The sequence below is a fragment of the Mustela nivalis genome, assembly GCF_964662115.1.
Source record: "Mustela nivalis genome assembly, chromosome: 18".
Classification (NCBI taxonomy): Eukaryota; Metazoa; Chordata; class Mammalia; order Carnivora; family Mustelidae; genus Mustela; species Mustela nivalis.
Window position 1 is genome coordinate 56,174,538 of NC_139037.1, and position 18,331 is coordinate 56,192,868.

General features: G+C 57.0%; 1 protein-coding gene and 1 long non-coding RNA gene across 8 annotated transcripts; one reads left to right on the forward strand and one right to left on the reverse strand.

Annotated features, from left to right (window-relative positions):
* Window positions 1-2,781: 2,781 nt before the first annotated feature.
* NOP53 (NOP53 ribosome biogenesis factor) lies at window positions 2,782-17,745 on the reverse strand (the record flags this gene model as incomplete). Of its 7 annotated transcripts, none has more annotated exons than XM_082710530.1 (14): window positions 17,211-17,745; window positions 16,676-16,740; window positions 14,917-15,028; window positions 14,105-14,304; window positions 13,672-13,742; window positions 12,469-12,564; window positions 11,069-11,173; window positions 10,778-10,981; window positions 10,337-10,512; window positions 10,113-10,179; window positions 9,431-9,622; window positions 9,269-9,325; window positions 7,933-8,082; window positions 2,782-3,157 (listed from the first exon to the last, which is right to left on the reverse strand). In XM_082710530.1, exons 1-13 carry the CDS (start codon window positions 17,432-17,434, stop codon window positions 7,942-7,944), a joined length of 1,710 nt encoding a protein of 569 aa, XP_082566656.1. In that variant the 5' UTR covers window positions 17,435-17,745. The 7 variants fall into 7 exon arrangements, 6 of the variants coding, with proteins under 6 accessions (XP_082566656.1, XP_082566659.1, XP_082566655.1 ...); XR_014305454.1 differs by having other exon boundaries at window positions 2,867-3,157; window positions 9,431-9,507; XM_082710533.1 differs by lacking the exon at window positions 2,782-3,157 and having other exon boundaries at window positions 7,844-8,082; window positions 9,431-9,507.
* On the forward strand, window positions 17,221-18,253 carry LOC309852971. Its single transcript, XR_014305463.1, has 2 exons — window positions 17,221-17,527; window positions 17,739-18,253. It is a non-coding gene; the product is annotated as an uncharacterized lncRNA (long non-coding RNA).
* The last annotated feature ends 78 nt before the right edge of the window (window positions 18,254-18,331 follow it).

Sequence of the window (18,331 nt, forward strand, 5' to 3'; positions counted from 1 at the left end):
GGGGCAGCGAGTTTTATAAACAGAGCGAGGAAGCGGCTATGTCCTTCATGAGAGCATCCTGCCCTTGAAGAGCCAGGAACTGTGATGGTCCCATTTCACAGATGGGCACCCTAAAGGCACTCACCTGAGGCCGGGTGAGCCCAGCGTCAGGCTGCGGAACCAGCTACCTGTGGGCAAGATGAGAAAAGTGGGGTCAGGTTGAGTGGGGCCCGGGTGGTGTTCTCAGGGACCCCAAAAGCCCTGGGGGTGAAAGAGGCCTGAACTTCTGAGGGTCCAGGACACCCAGCCTCTGCCTGTCCAGACCCCAGGGAAGATGTTGCTCAAGGCTTTGTGTCTGATGTGTCCCTGGAGCGTGACATGCCGACCCCTGCCTGTTCTTCGATGTCTTCAACACCGGGTGCAGGCAAGGCCAGCGGCCAGGCCACCTCTGTCTGTCTGTCTGTCTGTCATTCTGCAGGGAGTCAGGGCCTCCCTGAGGCTCCTTTTCATTCCCTCTGCCCCCATCCCCAAGCCCCCCAGATGGGGAGGACCCTGTCTCCTCCATTCTTGGGAGCCACATGAGCCGAGGCCCCCTTTTTACTGGGGTTATCGATCTTCTAGGTTATTAGTTTGTAAGAGTTCTTTACATATTCTAGCTTCCAGTCTTTTGCTGGAAATAACGTTTTGCAGACACTTTCCTAGTCGGCGGCGTGCCCTCCCGGTCTCACAGTAGCATCTTTTGGAGAGGAAAGGATTTTAATTTTGATGAAGTCCCATTTGGTTTTGCTTTAATCATGCTTTGTCCCTTTTGGGTGTCACACCTAGGGTATCTCTGTCAAACCTAGGGCCACTTCTTCCGGAAGTGTTTGTGGGTTTTTTCCTCTACTTTTAGATCTTGTGTTTTCTTTCCCTCATCTGGCATTTTATTTTTTTTTTTTTAAGATCTTAATTTATTTGTCAGAGATAGAGAAAGAGCACAAACAGGGGGAGGGGAGGGCAGAGGGAGAAGCAGGATCCCTGCTGAGCAAGGAGCCGGATGGGGGACTTGATGTCCGCACCCTGGAATTGACCTGAGTGAAGGCAAACGCTTAACTGACTGAACCACCCAGGTGTCCGTGTCTTGCCTGGCTTTTTATCTTGTCCAAACCAATCACTGCCACCAGGCCTCTGAGCAGCGTGGCAGGGGCGGGGGGTGGGGGGGGGCAGTGCAAGGAACCGCCTGTGCTAACCTTCCGGGCTTTTGAGCTTGGGAGCTTGGCCCTTGCCTTACAACTGGGAAATTGCCTGATAAACATTTCCCTCCGGTGATATAAAACTTCCCTAAATGATAAGTGGGCTCATCGAGCCTCAGCCCTTTGTACAAAACAATATGGTTCACACTGACACCTGCTGTCCTGCTGGAAGCCTGGAGTACCGGCCAGGCAGATGGTGCCCACGTACCAGCCCTCCGCCAAAGCTTGCAGCTCCGAGGATCTAGTGGGCTTCCGCGGGCAAAAGCGTTGCGCGCAGGTGACGTCATGTTCACTGCTGGGAGGGAGCGGCAGATGGATCCCTCCGACAGCACCTGTCCGATCCACCGTGTGTCCTTACTATGTCGCTGTCATCGGTCAACTAGATATGGACTCTACAGGCCCTTCTGGCGACCCTCAGAACGCGGTGCAGGGGTGTGGGGGTTTGGGGCCCCCATCCCCACAGGGGATCCTCGCCGGACCCTGATGGAGAGGAAAGAATGTGGAAGAAAAAGTCAGTAAGACCCAGAGTTTAACACGTTGTTTGACTGTGTTTGGGCTTGAGGGACCTGACCGGAATCACTCTAGGAAATGAAAATTCTAACTGCGCTAGGTAGGGAGACAGGGGCCGTTTGCACAGAGTTGGGGTCTAATGCAAATTCCAAATGCCTATCTCCAGCCCCTCATTTCCAGATTTTTGCAACCAACTGTCTACTTGGCACCTACAATTGGGTGTCTAACTGGCACCTGAAACCGCGACTCCAGATTCCCCCCAGGTCCTCCCCTCTTCCTCTGTCCCCTGCAGCCTGTCCCCCTAAAGGCCACCAGGGGGCGCCAGACCCACGTCTGGCAGCTCAGAACCCTCCATGGCTCCCGCATTACCTGGTCTAAGCAGAGTCCTCACTGGGGACCACAAAGGCGCTCATCTCCAAACTTACCCCTCCTTACAGAGTTTTTTGGCTTTTTAAAAAAATTTTTAAAGATTTTATTTATTTATTTGACAGACAGAAATCAGTAGTGCCTAAGTAAGTGCCTAAGTAAGTAGGCAGAGAGGCAGGCAGAGAGAGAAGAGGAAGCAGGCTCCCTGCTGAGCAGAGAGCCCAATGTGGGGCTTGATCCCAGGACCCTGAGACCATGACCCAAGCGGAAGGCAGAGCTTTTTGTTCTCAATTAATCATTTTAGAGCGTGCAATTCAGCGACTTTTAGTACCTTCAGAGCTTCTTTCTAATTTTTAAAATGATCCTTAAGATTCTTAAGTTTAAAAGATCCTTAAGGGCGCCTGGGCGGCTCAGTCAGCTGAGCACCCAGCTCTTGATTTCAGCTCAGGTCATGATCTCGGGGTCGTGAGACCAAGCCCCACATTAGGCTCCACGCTCCGCTGGGAGTCTGCTTCAGGTGCTCTCTCTCCCTCTTCCCCTCCCCACCATGGTCACGTTCTCTCTCTCTCTCGCGCTCATAAATAAACCTTTTCAAAAAACGAAAAAAAAAATGATCCCAAGTAATTATTTCTTCTAGGAAACGACAGCGATGAGGGATGGGAGGTGTGTGTATGTCTTTTTTTGTGGGAGGGGGTATTTATTTAACAGAGAGAGAGACAGCGAGAGAGGGAACACAAGCAGGGGGAGTGGGAGAGGGAGAAGCAGGCTTCCCACCCAGATCAAGATACAGATCATTTCCATTTTCCAAGAAGTTGGCTCCTGCATCTTCCTTGCCAGTTTCCGGTAGCCTGACCTGCATCACCACACATCAGTCTGGCGTGTCCTGGGGCTTCAGGTAAATGGAATTGGAGGGCCCGTGTTCTTTATATCCGGATGCACACGGATGATACTCCAATGGGTGGGGAAGGGGACCGATGGATGGGTCAACAGATGGAGAGAGAGACCCACTGATGGATGGAGGGGGTGAACTGATGACCGCTGGCCACTGGGGTTCTGGGTAAGGTCCCCGCCTGGCAATAGGGGAAGACACAGGGCAGGGGAACAGTGTGGGATAGTCAGGCTTGAGGCTTGACGCCCCTTGCCCACAGCAAAGTGACAGGGACCTGTACAGCAACTGACTGCGAGCTTCTGGCCTCATCCCTGCACACGGATCGGCGGCCGTCCTATCCTCCCGCTGGCTCTCACCCTTTAACCCTGCTCATCCGGCCGCCCCCTCCAAGGTCTGGGACCCCTGCTCACCCCACTCCCTCTCTCCACCTGGTCCAGGCCCAAGTGGGGGTTAGTGACCAGTGTGGACATGTTAATCAAATTTCATCGGCTGACCTGGACCTTCGAGCCTCCAGCCTCAGCTCACTGACCGGCAGACCCCCAGGAGACCCTCTGGGCGGACTTACAGAGACTTCTCGAATCTGCTCCTCCTCATTCGGAAAGCAGCAACTTCCTCCCACTTGGGTCTAGCTTTTATCCCACTTATTGCAGTGTGGCCCTTTGAGGGGTCCTGAGTAGGGGCGACGCTGGAGTTAGGGTCGCGAGGGAACCACCCCACCCCCCCACGGCTGGCCCCAGGCGCAGGCTCTTGGCGCCTCCTGGCGGCCACCGTCTCTATCGCATCTCCGCACGCTTCCCCCTTGAACTTGGGAGATGCTGCATTTTGACGGTCCAAACCAGAGAGGAGGACGTTAACGTTCACTCAGAACCACTGGCGGCGCCACGAGACCCCTCCCCGCACGGTCATCAGGGGCATCCACCCCCTGCCCTGGATCCCCCGCGGCAGGTCTCAGCAATCCAGCCCCCCGACCCCCTCCCTCCCACCTCTGCAGAGCACCTCCATCCATCCAAAAGTTCTGCCTGGAATATCCTTGGTGTTATCCTTGATCTCCCTCTGGCCTTCGCACCCATACCATCTGTGCACTCCACCTTCAAAACCTATCAGGATTCTAGCAGCTTCTACCTCACCGATTCCACACCAGTCTGGCAGCAGCGTCTCCCGCTTGGACTACAGTGGTTGCTTTCTCACTGGGTTCCCTGCTGCATCTCTGGCCCCCTAGAATCTGCTCCCCACCCACAGTCAGAGGGACTCTTCTCACGTGGTCCCTATGGCCCAGCACAATCTGGCTACAGGGTGCATCAGGGAGCTCACCTTCCATGCTCTCTCCTCAGTTCACTTGGTTGTAGGTAGATGAGTCTCCCTCGCCCTTCGTGAAGTTCCCAACCTCAGGGCCTTTGCACTGACTGTTCCAGGCCCCTGAAAATTTTTCCCTGTGATATCCACAAGCCCCCCCCCCCCCGCCCCGCATTTTATTCCAATCTCTGCTCAAATGTCAGCTACCAGGAGAAGACTCAGTATTTTGGCTTAGTACTTAGGTGGCTGAATGGGACTGGGGACTTTTAAAAATTGTATTATTGCTGCTGAAGGAAAAGGAGGAATCCATCATGGTGCCAGGTTTCTGACCAGGGGGGCTCCTGTGTCATTCTAGAGTTCAGGTCACGGGACTTTCAATCATCACTCGACATTCCCTGCACCCGACGCCCCAGATTCTGTGGACATGTAGAAAAGATACGGCACAGAGTGGTGCAGGCATACTCAGCTGTCTGTGCTGCTGCCTCACTCAAGAAAGGCTGGGCTCTCCAAGGGGAATGGAGAAAGTCCTGGCTGGACTCAGACTCTCAGCAAGTCTGTGTGGCCTTGGGTAAACCTTTGCCCTCTCTGGGCCACCATCTCGTTTGCTGGCAAATGAACACAGCAAAAATGTCAGCTCTTCACAGTGGTTTACACTCACACAGACCTTAGAAATCTCTTAGTATTTTAAACATGATTTCCCTGAGTGTGAAAGCAACACGTGGTTGTGCGGGGCAGGGATCAGAGTCTGGGTGGGGCCCTCAGGAATGACCCCCAGGACAACAGCATGGAACCCCGAGGCCACCACTGCCGGGAGCGCTGGGTGCAAACATGACCGGCCCCAGTTGTGACCCCGGGGGTGTCTTCTGCCACCCCGAGTCTCTGGAGGGGGTCCACCTGCTGGCACCTGCTCTGCGGCGAGGGGAGGTCAGGCGGGCCCACCTGGCGCCTCCACTGTGGGCAACACGGGAGGAATTGAGGAGGTGCAGGAACATGACAGAAGGAGGAAGAACCCCCCACGATCTACCTGCGGGGGCAGAGCCTCCAGCGTCCTCCTCCGCGCACGTGTTTCCAGACAGCTACAAATTGGTGAACATCCTGCGGTGCTCTTGGCCCCTTGAACGGTTCTGGGAGACAGATCCTAAGTGTTTCCCCCGCTCATTGCACTTTCGTCTGAAAGCGGACTCTTCACGAATGGCGGAGCAATGGCCTGAGTATAGACACCCCACTCGTATATAACCGTGTCCTGCCCTTGCATGTCTGGACTATTTGTTTTTAATTTCCCAAACAGCGCAACAGCAGACACCTTTATTTGCATCAAGGGCTCTGTCTGCTTCTGAATTTCCACTTTTAAAAAGGCTTCGCCCATTATGAAAAATTCGGGGAGCCTGGAAATAGAAGGGGAAAGAATCCCCTGGAATTCCCCCCACCCGAGAGACCCTGGGCACCAAGGGGTTTGGATCCAGTTGGGCTTCTTTGCACAAAGCATCTGCACAGACACAGAGGCTGCTTATCACCTGCACGTCTGCCCCCTCGGTCCCCTTGGTTCGTGGCAGGAGCCATGAGCCGCTTCCTTCCCTTCTGCACCGCACTCTACCCCCCAACATCCCTGCACACGGTACCTCTCCCCCAGCTTCTGGCTGCTTCCTTAGGGCCCTTCCCGAGAGAGCAATTAGTCGGTCAAAAGGTAAGAGCGTTTGTGAGGAGTCTTTGGCACGGACTGCAAGTTTCCACTTAAATTTTTTTTTTGTTTTTTCCCTAACATTGTTATAAGAGCAAACACTCAGGGAGCGCTAACTCTGCTCTGAACTTTCCCTGGGTGGACTCCCTTAATCCACGTCATAAGGCACCGTGAGGTATCATTATGCCCCTTTTGCAGATGGGGCCTCGGAGGCACAGAAAAGTTGAGTAACCTTCACAAGGTCATGCAGCCAGGAAACCAGGTTCCTGATCATTCTTTCATTTGTTGGTGTGGGGACAGTCAGAAGCAGATCGAGATTTTGCAGTGCCTGGAGCTTTCACCATTTAGGGGAACCCACTGCAGGTTAAAGGATGTTGCAGACTGAAACCTTCAGGTGCAGGGCCATGGAAGGAACCCCGGGGACAAATCTGTGGCCCTGACACTTGAGCTCCAGCATCGCGCTGAGGTGCCCCCCTCCCTGCCCAGCTATGCTCTTTTCAAAACATGTCACTGTCTTTGTTTTATGAGGCATCCAGGCGTCTGTCCACTTAACCCCCCTATTGTTCTATGTGTTTCAAAGGAAGTTCCAGACCTGAGTGTGGCCTTCAGCTTGCAAATCTTCAGGAGCTCAGAGTTCAGCATTTTTTCTGCCTTTGATGTAAAATTCAGATGCGGAGTGTAATTTACGTGCAGAAAACGGCCCCCATGTAGCTTTGCCACAGACCCGTGTTCCGTCCGCAGGGGAACAGACGCATTTCCCCAGGCGATGGAGCGGCACGAGCTTCCGGAGGGCTCTGCCTAGAGTCCGGGCTGCGGGGCGTGACCTTGAACGGCGATGACTAGCCCACCCCCAAGTCCCCCCTATTTGACACAGGAGCTGGTGGCTGGCTCTGGCCATTAAGAGTTTCCTGTCTCGAATGGGTTTCTGGGATTTCGGGGTCAGAGGCTAAGGCTTAAGGCTCCCTTCACGGAGTGGCTCTCCTGCTCACCGCAGTGGACGGTCCCCCGCGCCCTCCCCAGCCAGGCGCGCGGACAGCCACTCTCCTGTCTGCACTACATTCCTTATTTTCACAAGGGGATGCGGGCGGAACAGGAGCCGCTCCTTGAAGCCGTGATGTTCCCCAGGATGCGAGAGGAAGTGGGGAGGTGGGGGCCCTGACTTTGGTCTCTCCCTTCCACCCACTTCTTTCATAAACTGCTTGCTCGGCTTTTATAGACACTGTGTCCCCGTGAAACGTCTCCAAGGGCCACAACAAAGAAGAGGGAAAGGCTAACAGAACACGACACTGTTTTCTGACAGGGGATACTGGACACAAAGTAAAATGGCAACGCCCTGGGGGAAACGTCTGGAACGTGCAGGACGGACTTCAAGAGCTGTAACAAACAGAGCTCCTCCAAGTCAACAAGGAGAGGACAATCTAGGAGGAAAATGGTCCGAAGGTTCACGCCAGCAGAGTGCGCCAGTGAGTGATACGGACACATAGACTCAACCTCATGGACCGCCAGATGGGGTAAAATGAGAACCGGGAGATCCTACAGTCGGAGAGCTCCAAGCAAACAAGTGGGCTGCTGTGTTGCTGGCGGGTAAAAACCAGCCCGTCGTACAGGGAGAGGATTTCACGGAATCTATCAATAAGCTCTGCCATGTACTCGCCCTCACAGCCCAGACATCACTCCCAGGTTCCCATCCTCCGGATACATGTGGCGCAGCCCAGGACGACCCTCCTTCCCGATTCCTTAGATGGGCCAGTGGGAGCCAGAGTCATGTGAGTCACACACTCACACCCTCCAGTTCTAAGCAGCTGGAAGGAAGTAAAGGAGCGCCCTGCACACACACACAAGTTCTCCCAGACACACTGAAAAAAGCCGAATACAGACCCACTTACAGTGTGATCATTTCCAAAACATAGAAAGATTAAAGAGCCGTTTGTTCGATGTTTCCATGTACACGTATAGAGTTCAATGAATTCACACATGGGACATACCAGAATCGTTCAGCCTGAACTGCGGTGACAGTTACTTCCGCAGAAGAGGGACGGGCTGGACTGGAACACAAAGGCTCCGAGCAACACACGGTGCTGCGGTACCTCCGTGCACGGGGTCAATGACACAGCAGGAATGTGGGCCTTTGTTACCTGGAGAAAAAAGGTTTTTCAAAAAACTCCTTTTTAGGGGAGCCTGGGTGGCCCAGTGGGTTGAGCCTCTGTCTTTGGCTCAGGTCATGATCTCAGGGTCCTGGGATCGAGCCCCACATCGGGCTCTCTGCTCAGCGGGGAGCTTTCTTCCTCCTGTCTCTCTCTGCCTGCCTCTCTGCATACTTGTGATCTCTGTCCCTCTGTCAAATAAATAAAATCTTAAAAAAAAAATCCTTTTTAAATTGGTGTGGGGAGGAGGGATCGGTCCCTTCTGATGTGCCTCAGGTCCATCACCTTTCAGAGAGGACTGGCCACCTCCTGCAGGGGGAATCCATCCGCTTGAAAGTACTGTAGGTTTGGGGCACCTGGTCTGAAGCTGAAGCGTGTCTTTGGCTCAGGTCATGACCCCGGGGTCCTGAGATTGAGTCCCACATGGGGCTCCTTGCTTAGCAGACAGCCTGCTTCTCCCCCTGCCTGTGCTTACTCTCTCTCTAATGAATAAATAAAATCTTTAAAAAAAGGACAGCAGGTGCTCCGCGACCATCAGAACTGCCCATCGCCTGTGCAGCAGGATGGCAACCGAGACCTGCCTCTCAGTCACCTGGGCAGAGACGTGGGCCATTTCCCTCACACCCAGCTGTGATCCCCACTCTCCCTTCTTGGCTCCCCACCAGCCGGCGAGCCCCATCTCCTCTGCTCCCTTCCCCAAACATCTTGCTGCGCCAGGCTTTGGTGGAGATGAATGTTCTGGTACCGGCACCCCCAAAGTGCTAGGGAGGGACAGAGAGAGACGCTGCCCCCAGGAGGGGGACAAGTCACACGTGAGCCCGAGGGGTCAGCCAGCAGTGATTTATTGTGGGGTAGGGGCTCCGGCATCCGTGGTGGCTACAACCTGGGGACAGAGGAGAGGGGGTTGAGGGTGCGGGGGCGGAGGAAGAGCCCCACGACCTCATCCCCTCGACACTGGCCAACTCCGGTTTGGACCCTTCCATTTCCCTCTGGGGATCCTCCCCCGCCCGGACTCTGGGTTCAAAGGCATCTAGCGCAGTGTCCCCTCCCAAGTAGGACCAGGGATCCCACCAGGAAGGAGGAGCAGACAAGGGCTCCTTCTCCTCGGGCAGCTTAGAGGGGCTCCTGCCACTGCCCGGAGCCCCGTCAGCCAGGCAGGGAAGGGGGCGCCACTCACTGGATCTCGCGGAACGCGCGCTTCTCCACAAGCTTCACTTTGTACTTGCGCTTGAACCTGCAGGAGGGAGCGGAGCGGTCAGTGGCCAGCAAGCCCACCAAGTGCAGGGGTGGGAGGTTTCCCGAAGCCCTCACTCCCCGCAGCAGCCCCGGGGACCCTCACTTGGCTCTCTCCCGGGGCTCGATCATGTTTCTCTTCTGGAAGCTCTTGAAACGGTCGCGGAGAATGTTGCCTTCCGGCTGCGGGACACAGAGAGGGAGGCCTCAGTTGGGGGGGGGCCCATCCTGGCCCTGGGCTGGTGGGGTGATGTGGAGGGACCCCTGGGCTAGGTCCGCAGCACCAGCGGGATGGAGGCTGAAGAGGCGGAGAGCGTGCCGGGCATGGGGCAGCAGCAGCATGTTGGCAGACCAACAGGGCGCGCAGCCCCCGGATGAATTAGAGTTGGCTGCAGCCCTGAGCTAGGCCCAAACCGCAGGGCCTGTGGCCGTGGCGAGGCACCCAGGGCCACTGAGCAGGTTCTAAGTGCGTGCAGGACAAGACCGTGCTGAGCTTTAAGGAGACCTGCCCAGCACTGAATGGGAGAAAGGTGGGGCCAGGACCCCAGTGGCTGCTTTGGGACCCGGCTGGGAGGGCCTTCCACAGGCCGTAGGCTCCAGTCATACCAGCGGGCCCCTCAGCCCCGAAGACCCCGTGCCCTCAGCCCCCAGGCGTCAGCCCAACCGGCCCAACCCGGGGGCAGCCGTGATGTCGCCCATAGCCCCTGCGGGCACGGGGAGCAAGGATGGGTATCATCACTGGGCACGGGGGTCTCCCCTACAGCACAACACCCCAGGCGGTCAAATACCTTCAGGGTCCTGAGCGAGTCAGACAGCTCCGAGCTGAGCTGCACGTCGATGTCGGGGGCCTGGTATCTAGAGAAAATGGGCAGGGGTGTTCAGGGGGTTGGCCTCACCCAGGGCAGCAGGCCTTCCAGAACAGGGGGCTCTGTGGGGAGATGATCTTCCAGGAGGAGGCCAGGAGGGAACTGGGACCCCAGATCCCTGCTCCCCACCCCAAGCCAGGCCTCACTTGAGCCGCCCCAGCCTGCGGGGTCTGTCCGCCTCGGCCAGCCGCTGTGCCTGCCGCCGCTCCCGCCGCCGCGCCAGCTCCGCCAGCCGCCGCGCCACCTGGGCCTTGATCCCACGTAGCCTGAAGAGCTCCTGGTGCCGGAGCCGGGCTGCCCGCACCTCGGCCTGCTGTACCCGCTGCAGCAGGGCCGGGTGGAGTCAGGGGCCCGGCCGAGCACCATCCCCTGGGAGACCTCCCCCCTGCTGAGACCCCTCCAATGCCACCTCCCCTGACTTCCCAGCAGTTTCCCGAAACCACCTTCCTTACCCACTGGTGGTCTGCAAATCCCACACCCCCAATATAAGCATCAGGGCAGCAGAGACTCGATCTAGAACATGCCCCATCACATCCTGAGCCCACACGCTGCTGGAGAAGCAGCAGGCTAGAGCCCACAGCGCTCACCATCTTCCGCGCAGCCTTCTCCCGCCGCCGCTGTTGCTCGGTCTTCTTCTCCGCCGCAGCCAGCCGCATGGGTGCCGGGGAGGCCTCCACTCCTTCAGCCGGCTCCCCTCCAGCCTCGGGCCCCCTCTCCTGGCCCTCGCCTGGCTCCCCCTCCCCGTCTGACTCCTCCAGCAGCCCCTGACACAGCTCCTGGAACGCAGACTCCTGGGGGGGGGGTAGCGGCGTGTCAGGGGCAGGGTGGGGGGCGGAGGGCAGGCAGGGGCAGGGCGGGGCGGGCAGGTGTGGGCTCACCTGGGTGGCAGGCTGCTCCGAGGCAGGCAGCGCCAGCCGCCTTTCCAGCTTCTCCGCCTCCTTCTGCCGCTGCAGTTCAACCTCGTGGGCCACCCGCAGCAGGGTCTGGGAGTGGGAGGGGAAGGGGTCAGGACTGAGGACCCAGGGACTTACAGACAAACCCAGCCTCCCACTACTGTGCCCCAGGCCTTCCTCTACCCCACCCCACCCCCGCGCTGTCAGGGGGTGCGCCCTCCTCCCGCGCCCGTCTGCTCCGCCAGTTCTCTTAGAGGATGGCCTGATCCCTGATCTCTGCACTCGGTAGTTTTGTTCATGCAAAACGCAGAACAGGCAAACATGTAAAGACAGGAACGACAGTGGGGGCCGCTGAGGGAAGATGGGGCGGGGGGTGGTGATGGCTGATGGGCGCCAAGTTTCTTATGAGGGGATAAAAACATTCTAACATACTGGTGAGGGCCACTCAGGCCACACAACTCTGCAGAGACGCTAAAAACCATTACATCCCATGCAGTGAGTGGGCGAGTCCTAAGGCGTGGGAGCACTCTCTCTGACACAGTTCAAAGAAGAACAAGAGACACGGACCAATCTTCCCATGTTCTCCCCCCACAGCCAAGCCAGCCTGTGGGGGACGGCGACGGCCTCCGCCTATGACCGGCCTCCTCCTCCTCCCGCTCGGTGGCGGGCACTGGCTTCACCCACACCGTGCATCAGGCGCGGAAAACTGCTTGCTCTGTTCCGGGTCAGCTAAGGGGCCCATTCGTCATGAACGAGGTAGAAGGGCACTCGCTCAAGCGTCCCCCGTCTGCTCCACGATCTCGATCTGTCTCTGGGAACCTGTGCTCCCCGAGGCCAAAGAGTGTCCCCACTGCTCACGATACCCGCGCTCAACGGACATCACGGACATACAGTGACTCTCACAGCCAGGTGTCCGCTGGCGACCTAGCCTAGACCTTAGAAAAATCTCACCGGCTCAGACTACTACCATTTCTTTGAGGCCTTTTGCATCTAAGCCCGTGGACTCCCCGAAAAGTGGCATGGCGTGGTCTCATACACCCCCAGGCCTTTGTACACACGGTCTCTGGTACACGCCTGAGAACACCCATTCCCCTCGCTCCCCACAGCAAACTCCTCCTCAGACCTCTGGTCTAAGCTCTGATATCCCCTTCCTCCAGGAAGCCCTCCCTGACCCCCAAGGCTGGGCCTGACGACTCCTCTGGGTTCCCTCATCCCAGCCCTCTGGGTCATCACTGTCTGTCTCCCCTGCTGGACCATGGGCCCCAGGAGAGGAAATGGGGGGTCGCCTCAGTCACTGTCGACTCCCCAGCAGCGGGCAGACACAGGAGCCCAGGGAGGCCAAGCCAACCAGGTAGCCAGGCCACAGCTGAGGAGCGGCTGCATACCTGGTGGTCCTCGAAGGACGGGTTGTAGGAGGCTCCAGCCGGTGTCACCTCCACGGCAGGGACCTGGGAAGGCTTGGTGTGCAGATGCGGCGGCCGCTGGAGGAGGACAGGACTTATGAAGGCTGGCAGCCCCGCAACTCGAGAACGTGCATGCGCTGAAGCCGGTTCTCCAGGCGGGGCAGGTGGCAGAGGCCTCCGCAGCGCCCACGAACCTTCCAACTGGGAGGTGCCGGTGGGTCCGGCGTCTAAGACAACGGACACCTGCTACCCAGCTGCCGCGCTACACAAGGGAGCCACAGCCCCAGGACGAGAAAGCTCCCTGCGGGGGGTGGGGGGGCCCTGCCTGCCTTTCCTGAGAAAAGTCCCCATGACCACTGTGGTGGGCACCACTGGTAAAAACATGGGTACAGGGCACCTTGACTCTAGTCCTCAGTCTGTCACCCTGACATCTGCAGCAGCCTTGGCAGAGGATGGGAGATGGTCTCTGTCATTCAGAGCACAGGACAGTGGACAGAGGGCTGGCAGAAGCCCCTGGTGTGGCCCGGCCCCTGCCGGGAGCTTGTGACAAATGCAGAAACCTGGGTCTACCAGGCCCAAATCTGAATCCGATCAAGACCTGTGCCTCAACAAGACCACGGCAGGGACGGGGGATGGTGGTGGATGTCCCTCTGGCCTTCGCCCAGAAGCCTGGGAGTAACCCCAGAAGCCTCCGGCCTCCACCCACTCCCCACACCCAACTGCCCACCTGTCGCAGTGCTTCTGCCCCAGGGCATCGTCTTGGGTCCCCCCTCCCCGATCCTGGCACGTCCACCCACCACGATCCCGCCTCCTCAGAGCTGCCACCAGGACCCCACTCTTCTATGCAAAATCACTAACAGGAAAACTCCAAAACCCAAGCTCCTTCCCACCAGGCCAGCCTCCTCTGAGCTGTTACTCAGCCCCGCCCTTGTACTCCCTCGTTCCCTGCCCGGAGGCCCTGTCGGCAGAGGCCCCTTCTCAGGGAAGCTTTGCTCATCCCCCAAAGCACCCCACCGACTGCCAGCATGTGGCCCTCTCCTCTGGAGGCACCAGCTCGAGGCCTGGCTCCTGCACGCACGGTCTTGGCCCCCGGCTGAGACCGAGGTTCTAGGGCCCCAGTGCAGCGCCCACCACCCCAGCCCTGCTCTGACCGGTCGCCAAGGACCCTCTGTGCCACAGTCTCACCTTCACCCCTTTCTTCTTGGTCTGCTCCAGGAAAAAGGCATCCTGGCCAGCCAGGGGCCGCTCCAGAGGGTCTGTGGAGGCATTATAGGGTGGCTGCTGGGAGCTTGCCAGTGTGGCCTAAAGGGCTCCCTCCCACCCCTCCTCCCAATAAAGACAGCACCAAAACATGGACAAGGGAAGGACGGACTCTCAGACCCCAAAGGGTTTGAACGCCAGGCCAAAGAGCATATGGACAGGTCCCAAAGCAGAAGGGAGCCAAGGGGCAGGGAGCAGCCCTCAGGAAAGGGAAGCCCAAGACACTGAACTCTGTGGAGGATCATCGAATTGCCTGCCAACACCTCCCTCTGACCCTGTGCTCTTGTGCAGCACACAACCTGTAAAACTGTGCATGGCAGCCTTGTCCCCACCCACAAGTAACAGCAGGGGCACTCACTGTCTTTGGCCCAGAGATCATAGAAAGGCCGCTCGACGGTGTCTTGGGGCCCGGGCTTGGCTTTGGTAGCGGGAGGGTTGAGAAGCCGGGCCTGTGCCCTGCGCACCTCCCGGGGCAGCTCGCCCTGCTTGGCCAGCTTCTCCCATAGCTGCTCCTTCCGTTTGAGCTTCCTGGCATTGGGGACCTGGTGAGCGAGGACGCTGGGTGGAGGAGAAGTAGCACAGATGGATAAAGCAGAGGCCTAAGAAAGGGCCCAGCTCCTCCCAGTCGGGCTCTGCACCCCCACTACCCAGCAGCTCCTCTCCCAAGCACCCCGTACAAGGTACACCTCCTCTGCACTCCTGCTGCCTCTCCCACCCAGCCAGGTCTATCTCCAGCTCGGGCCTCTCCCCTGACCCGAGAGCCAACAACGTGGGGGCCTCTGCAGGTCTCCCAGGAACCTCACACATCATTTCAGAACTGACCTCAGTTGGCCCATACCCCCATCTCAGGAGTCTACCCCGTCACTCATCCAACCTCCCCTCCTTCACAGCTGTCACTAAGCCAGGCTGCTGGGCCTCCTGATGGCTCCCAGCCATCCCTCCTCTCCATCCCCAGAGCTCCTGGCTGGGCCGAGGCCCCGGCCCCCACCTCATTTCCTCCAACCCACCCGCAAAGGCCCTGTCGGATCCCATCCCTCTCCTCCAAGTGACGCTCACCTGACCTGACCCCCTCCCCCCGGAAGTAGGTGGCGGCTGTTGCACAGGAGGACAAGATGCCAGAGCCCAGCAGGAAAGACGGGTCAGGGGCGGGGGGCGGAGGGAGACACTCACTCTTTGGGGGCAGGAACCTTGGATGTGTTCTCTAGGATGAGGTCAACACGAAGAGGTTTCTTGAGAAGAAGTGATCTTTTCTGGCTTTTGGTCCTCTTCTTCAGCTCTGGGGCTGGGAGAAAGGAGAGCAGTCGAGGGCTCGGGCTTCCTCGCTTCCCAAGAGCAACTCCCCACCCACTGCGTTTCAGCCCCACAGCAGCCATCAGACCCGCATCCCAGGGCAGACGAGGAGGCCCCAGGCTGGCCCCAGGCTTCTACCTGGGGAAAGAAGTGCCCAGAGTGTCCAAGCTCTGCCCAGCCCCCCCACTACACCCATTTACTGGGCCACCTGGAAACAGCCCTGTGCTTGGAACAGAGAGAGGGTCAAACCCACAGCCCTGTCCTCTAAGGGCCTCCAGACAAGGCAGGAAAACCAGGAATGCTAACGAGAAAGAAGGTGACCAAGGAACACTGAGGCCCAGGGAGCTGAACTCGGGACCCAAAATGGCTGCTTCTCAACACGATGCTTTTCCACCTTCTCTCACCTGACAGCGAAAAGCAAACTCCAGGACCAAACACGCTAGGACAGAACCCACGTCCTTCCGTTTCCTAGGCTACGTCCTAAAGACTTCACTCCTCTGTGCTTCCAAATGGGAACCTTATACGCCTAACTCACAGGGTTGTCTGGAAAGGTCATGACTGCAACAGCATGAGGCACCGTGATCACCTGGGAAAGCCCGCAGTCACTATTACCTTTCTTTTTCCTCCCTGTGTCCCCAGGACCTGAAACTGAGAGCCACGAGTCGGTCAGTCACGTGTCCCCGGAGCTGCTATGGCACCGGAATGGAGCCCGTAAGCCACGGCCAGACTAACAGGCCACGAACAGTGCCTCTTTCTTTTTTAAGCCAAAACCAGAATCTATCAACTGCTTCTCCTCTGTTCCCAAAGAGACTTCATACTCGCCAAAGCAGGCCTTCGGGATTTCCCTACCTGGTCCCTGGGGCAGGTCCTGCCTTCCCCTTGCTGTTCACATGCCCATCGGCTCCCTCCTGTGAAAGGTGACCTCTTCAATCATCACCTCTCACTCGCTAGCTTAGTCTCCCGCACCTCAAAGCAGGTCCTTTTCTGCTCACGGAAACAGACCCTCTCATGTTCATTGGAACCGATCCCTGGACTGAACCCACACTTGCTCCCTAAGGGCACCCTGCTGTTAAAGAGCTTGCCATTTGCTCATTAAAGACCCTTAGCTTGTTTTCTAGCTCCTGGTTAAAGCGATTGTCTATTTTTGGTCTGTTCTACTTACCCTTGGAAAACCTACTATTCACTCAAACCATCCATAACTCACCTCTCCTGCACTGTTTCAGCAGTGCCCTGCCCCGCCTTTCGGCAAATAAACCAAATTAAGACCAGCTCCTTACCTACTCGTTAAACTAGATCTTATTCATACTCAAGCATGTCTTACTAAAACAGGTCTCATTCCTTCCAGCTTTTCTGCAAGTTAATGAGAGGGCTGCTCATTTACGTCTGATCTACTCACAGGCAGACCCCTGCTGGCTTCCGTGCACCAGATGGAGACTCGATGAGAATTGCCAGATTGAAGACTGAGAGCTCGGATACCCCAAAATGAAAATCTGACTTGTTAGTTTTTCATTTCAGATCCTCTTGTTTATAGTAAAGACCTTTCCAGGCGGATGCCTGCCACCCAAGCCCTGTCAATCATAGAGACTAAGATGGACTATACAGAAGGACCGAGCGGGCACCACTGAAAGCTGTTCCTCACCCTTTTTCTTGGAGCCGGTGTCCACGAAGAAGAGTTTCTCATCCGGGGCCTCTGATATCAAGCCACTGGGAGACAGGAAGGAGAATGTCAGCCAGAGATGGGGAGGCTGCCAGTTGCTAGGGAGGGAGGCTTAACCTCTCAGGGGGCCCGGCTTTCCTCTAGTACTATGCACATTCAAGCACCTTCTTCCCGCCATTGGATTCCACCAGACTGAGGCCTCTCCCTTAAAATCACAGAACTCAGTACTTAACAGATCACAGCGCTTAAAATATCGTAATATTTCATTCTCAGCATTACACAAAGGTGGGTGCACGGGACGCACTTAGGCTACAATTACTAGTCACTTGCCTGAATTATAATTTAACACTGGGGGTCCTGTATCTGGTAACCCAACCAAGACCCTCAACCTCACCTCAGAGGGCAGAGACACGATACAGACACGCGCAGCACCCCGGATGTCCCCCCCAAGCACGCTTGGCCTCGTACCCCGCCTCGCCGAACGTGACCCAGCTCCCGGAAGTCCCGCCCCACGCACCCGCTCGTGCGCTCCTGCAGCCGCACGTCCTCCAGGAACTGGTCAACTTCCAGCCCCAGCGGCTCCTGGGCGAGCCGTCGCCAGCCTCGTTTCCTGTTTCTTGGGCCTCGCCGACGCCGCCTCAGCGCCGGGTCCACCGAAGTGGGACGGAAGCCCAGGAAGCCAGAATCGGCCTCGCTTTTCAAGCACGGCGTGCTGCCACGGCCACTGCCTCCCGGCGCCATCTTGGCAAAGGAAGCATTCGGTCGCCGGCGCCCCAAAGCCCGTTTCTGGCTTGCGCGCGCAGATCTCCCGCCCCCTCCCGTGACCTACTTCCGGTAACCGCAATCTGGGTAAAGTGAGTGGAGCTGCCAAGGGGCGGGGATAAAGGGTAAATGTCTCCTCCCTCTTATGCAAATTCCCGTGGGCTTCGGGTCGTGGGTTGGCGGCTCCCGCCCTGAGCAAACACCTCTGCGACCGCCTAGGAAAATTTTTAAAATCTGCGTATATTTTTAGTTTTTAACTTACTATTTATTATTTTTAATCCAGTTGTCCTAAAAAGGAAAATCAGAACCGTCCGTGGCAGATTCGGCGAAAGACACGCTCCAGTCTCAGAACGCGTGTGTTTTTAGTGTTCTGATCCTAGAATCTTGGAAATCTAGGAGCTCTCCGAGTGCCGAGTTGGGAGCACAGAATCTCATATGCAAAGAGTGTTAGAAACATACAGGGTTGCCAGTGCAGGCTGGGAATCATAAATCCTGGACAAGGTGCATAGTTGTGCCTCACTTTCCCCGTCTGTGAAATAGGGACAATAACGGTACATCAGCCTTGTAAGTCTTTCAGGAGAGGAAACGAAATAATAAACCCACAACAGTGTAAGATTGTACTTGGGTGGGTGGGGTGCCTGAGTAGCTCAGTCGGTTAAGGGTCTGCCTTCACTGCGGTCATGATTTCGGGGTCCTGGGTTCAAGCCCCAAGTTGGGCTCTCCCTCTCCCTCTCGCTCTGTGCTTTCTCTCTCTTTTTCTCTCTCAAATAAATAATTGTCTTAAAAAGAAAAAAAAAATGTGCCTGGTATCCAAATGTTAGCTATTGTTACTGGCTCGCCCCCTGAAGTTTCATCTTAGAATCAACTAATCCTTGC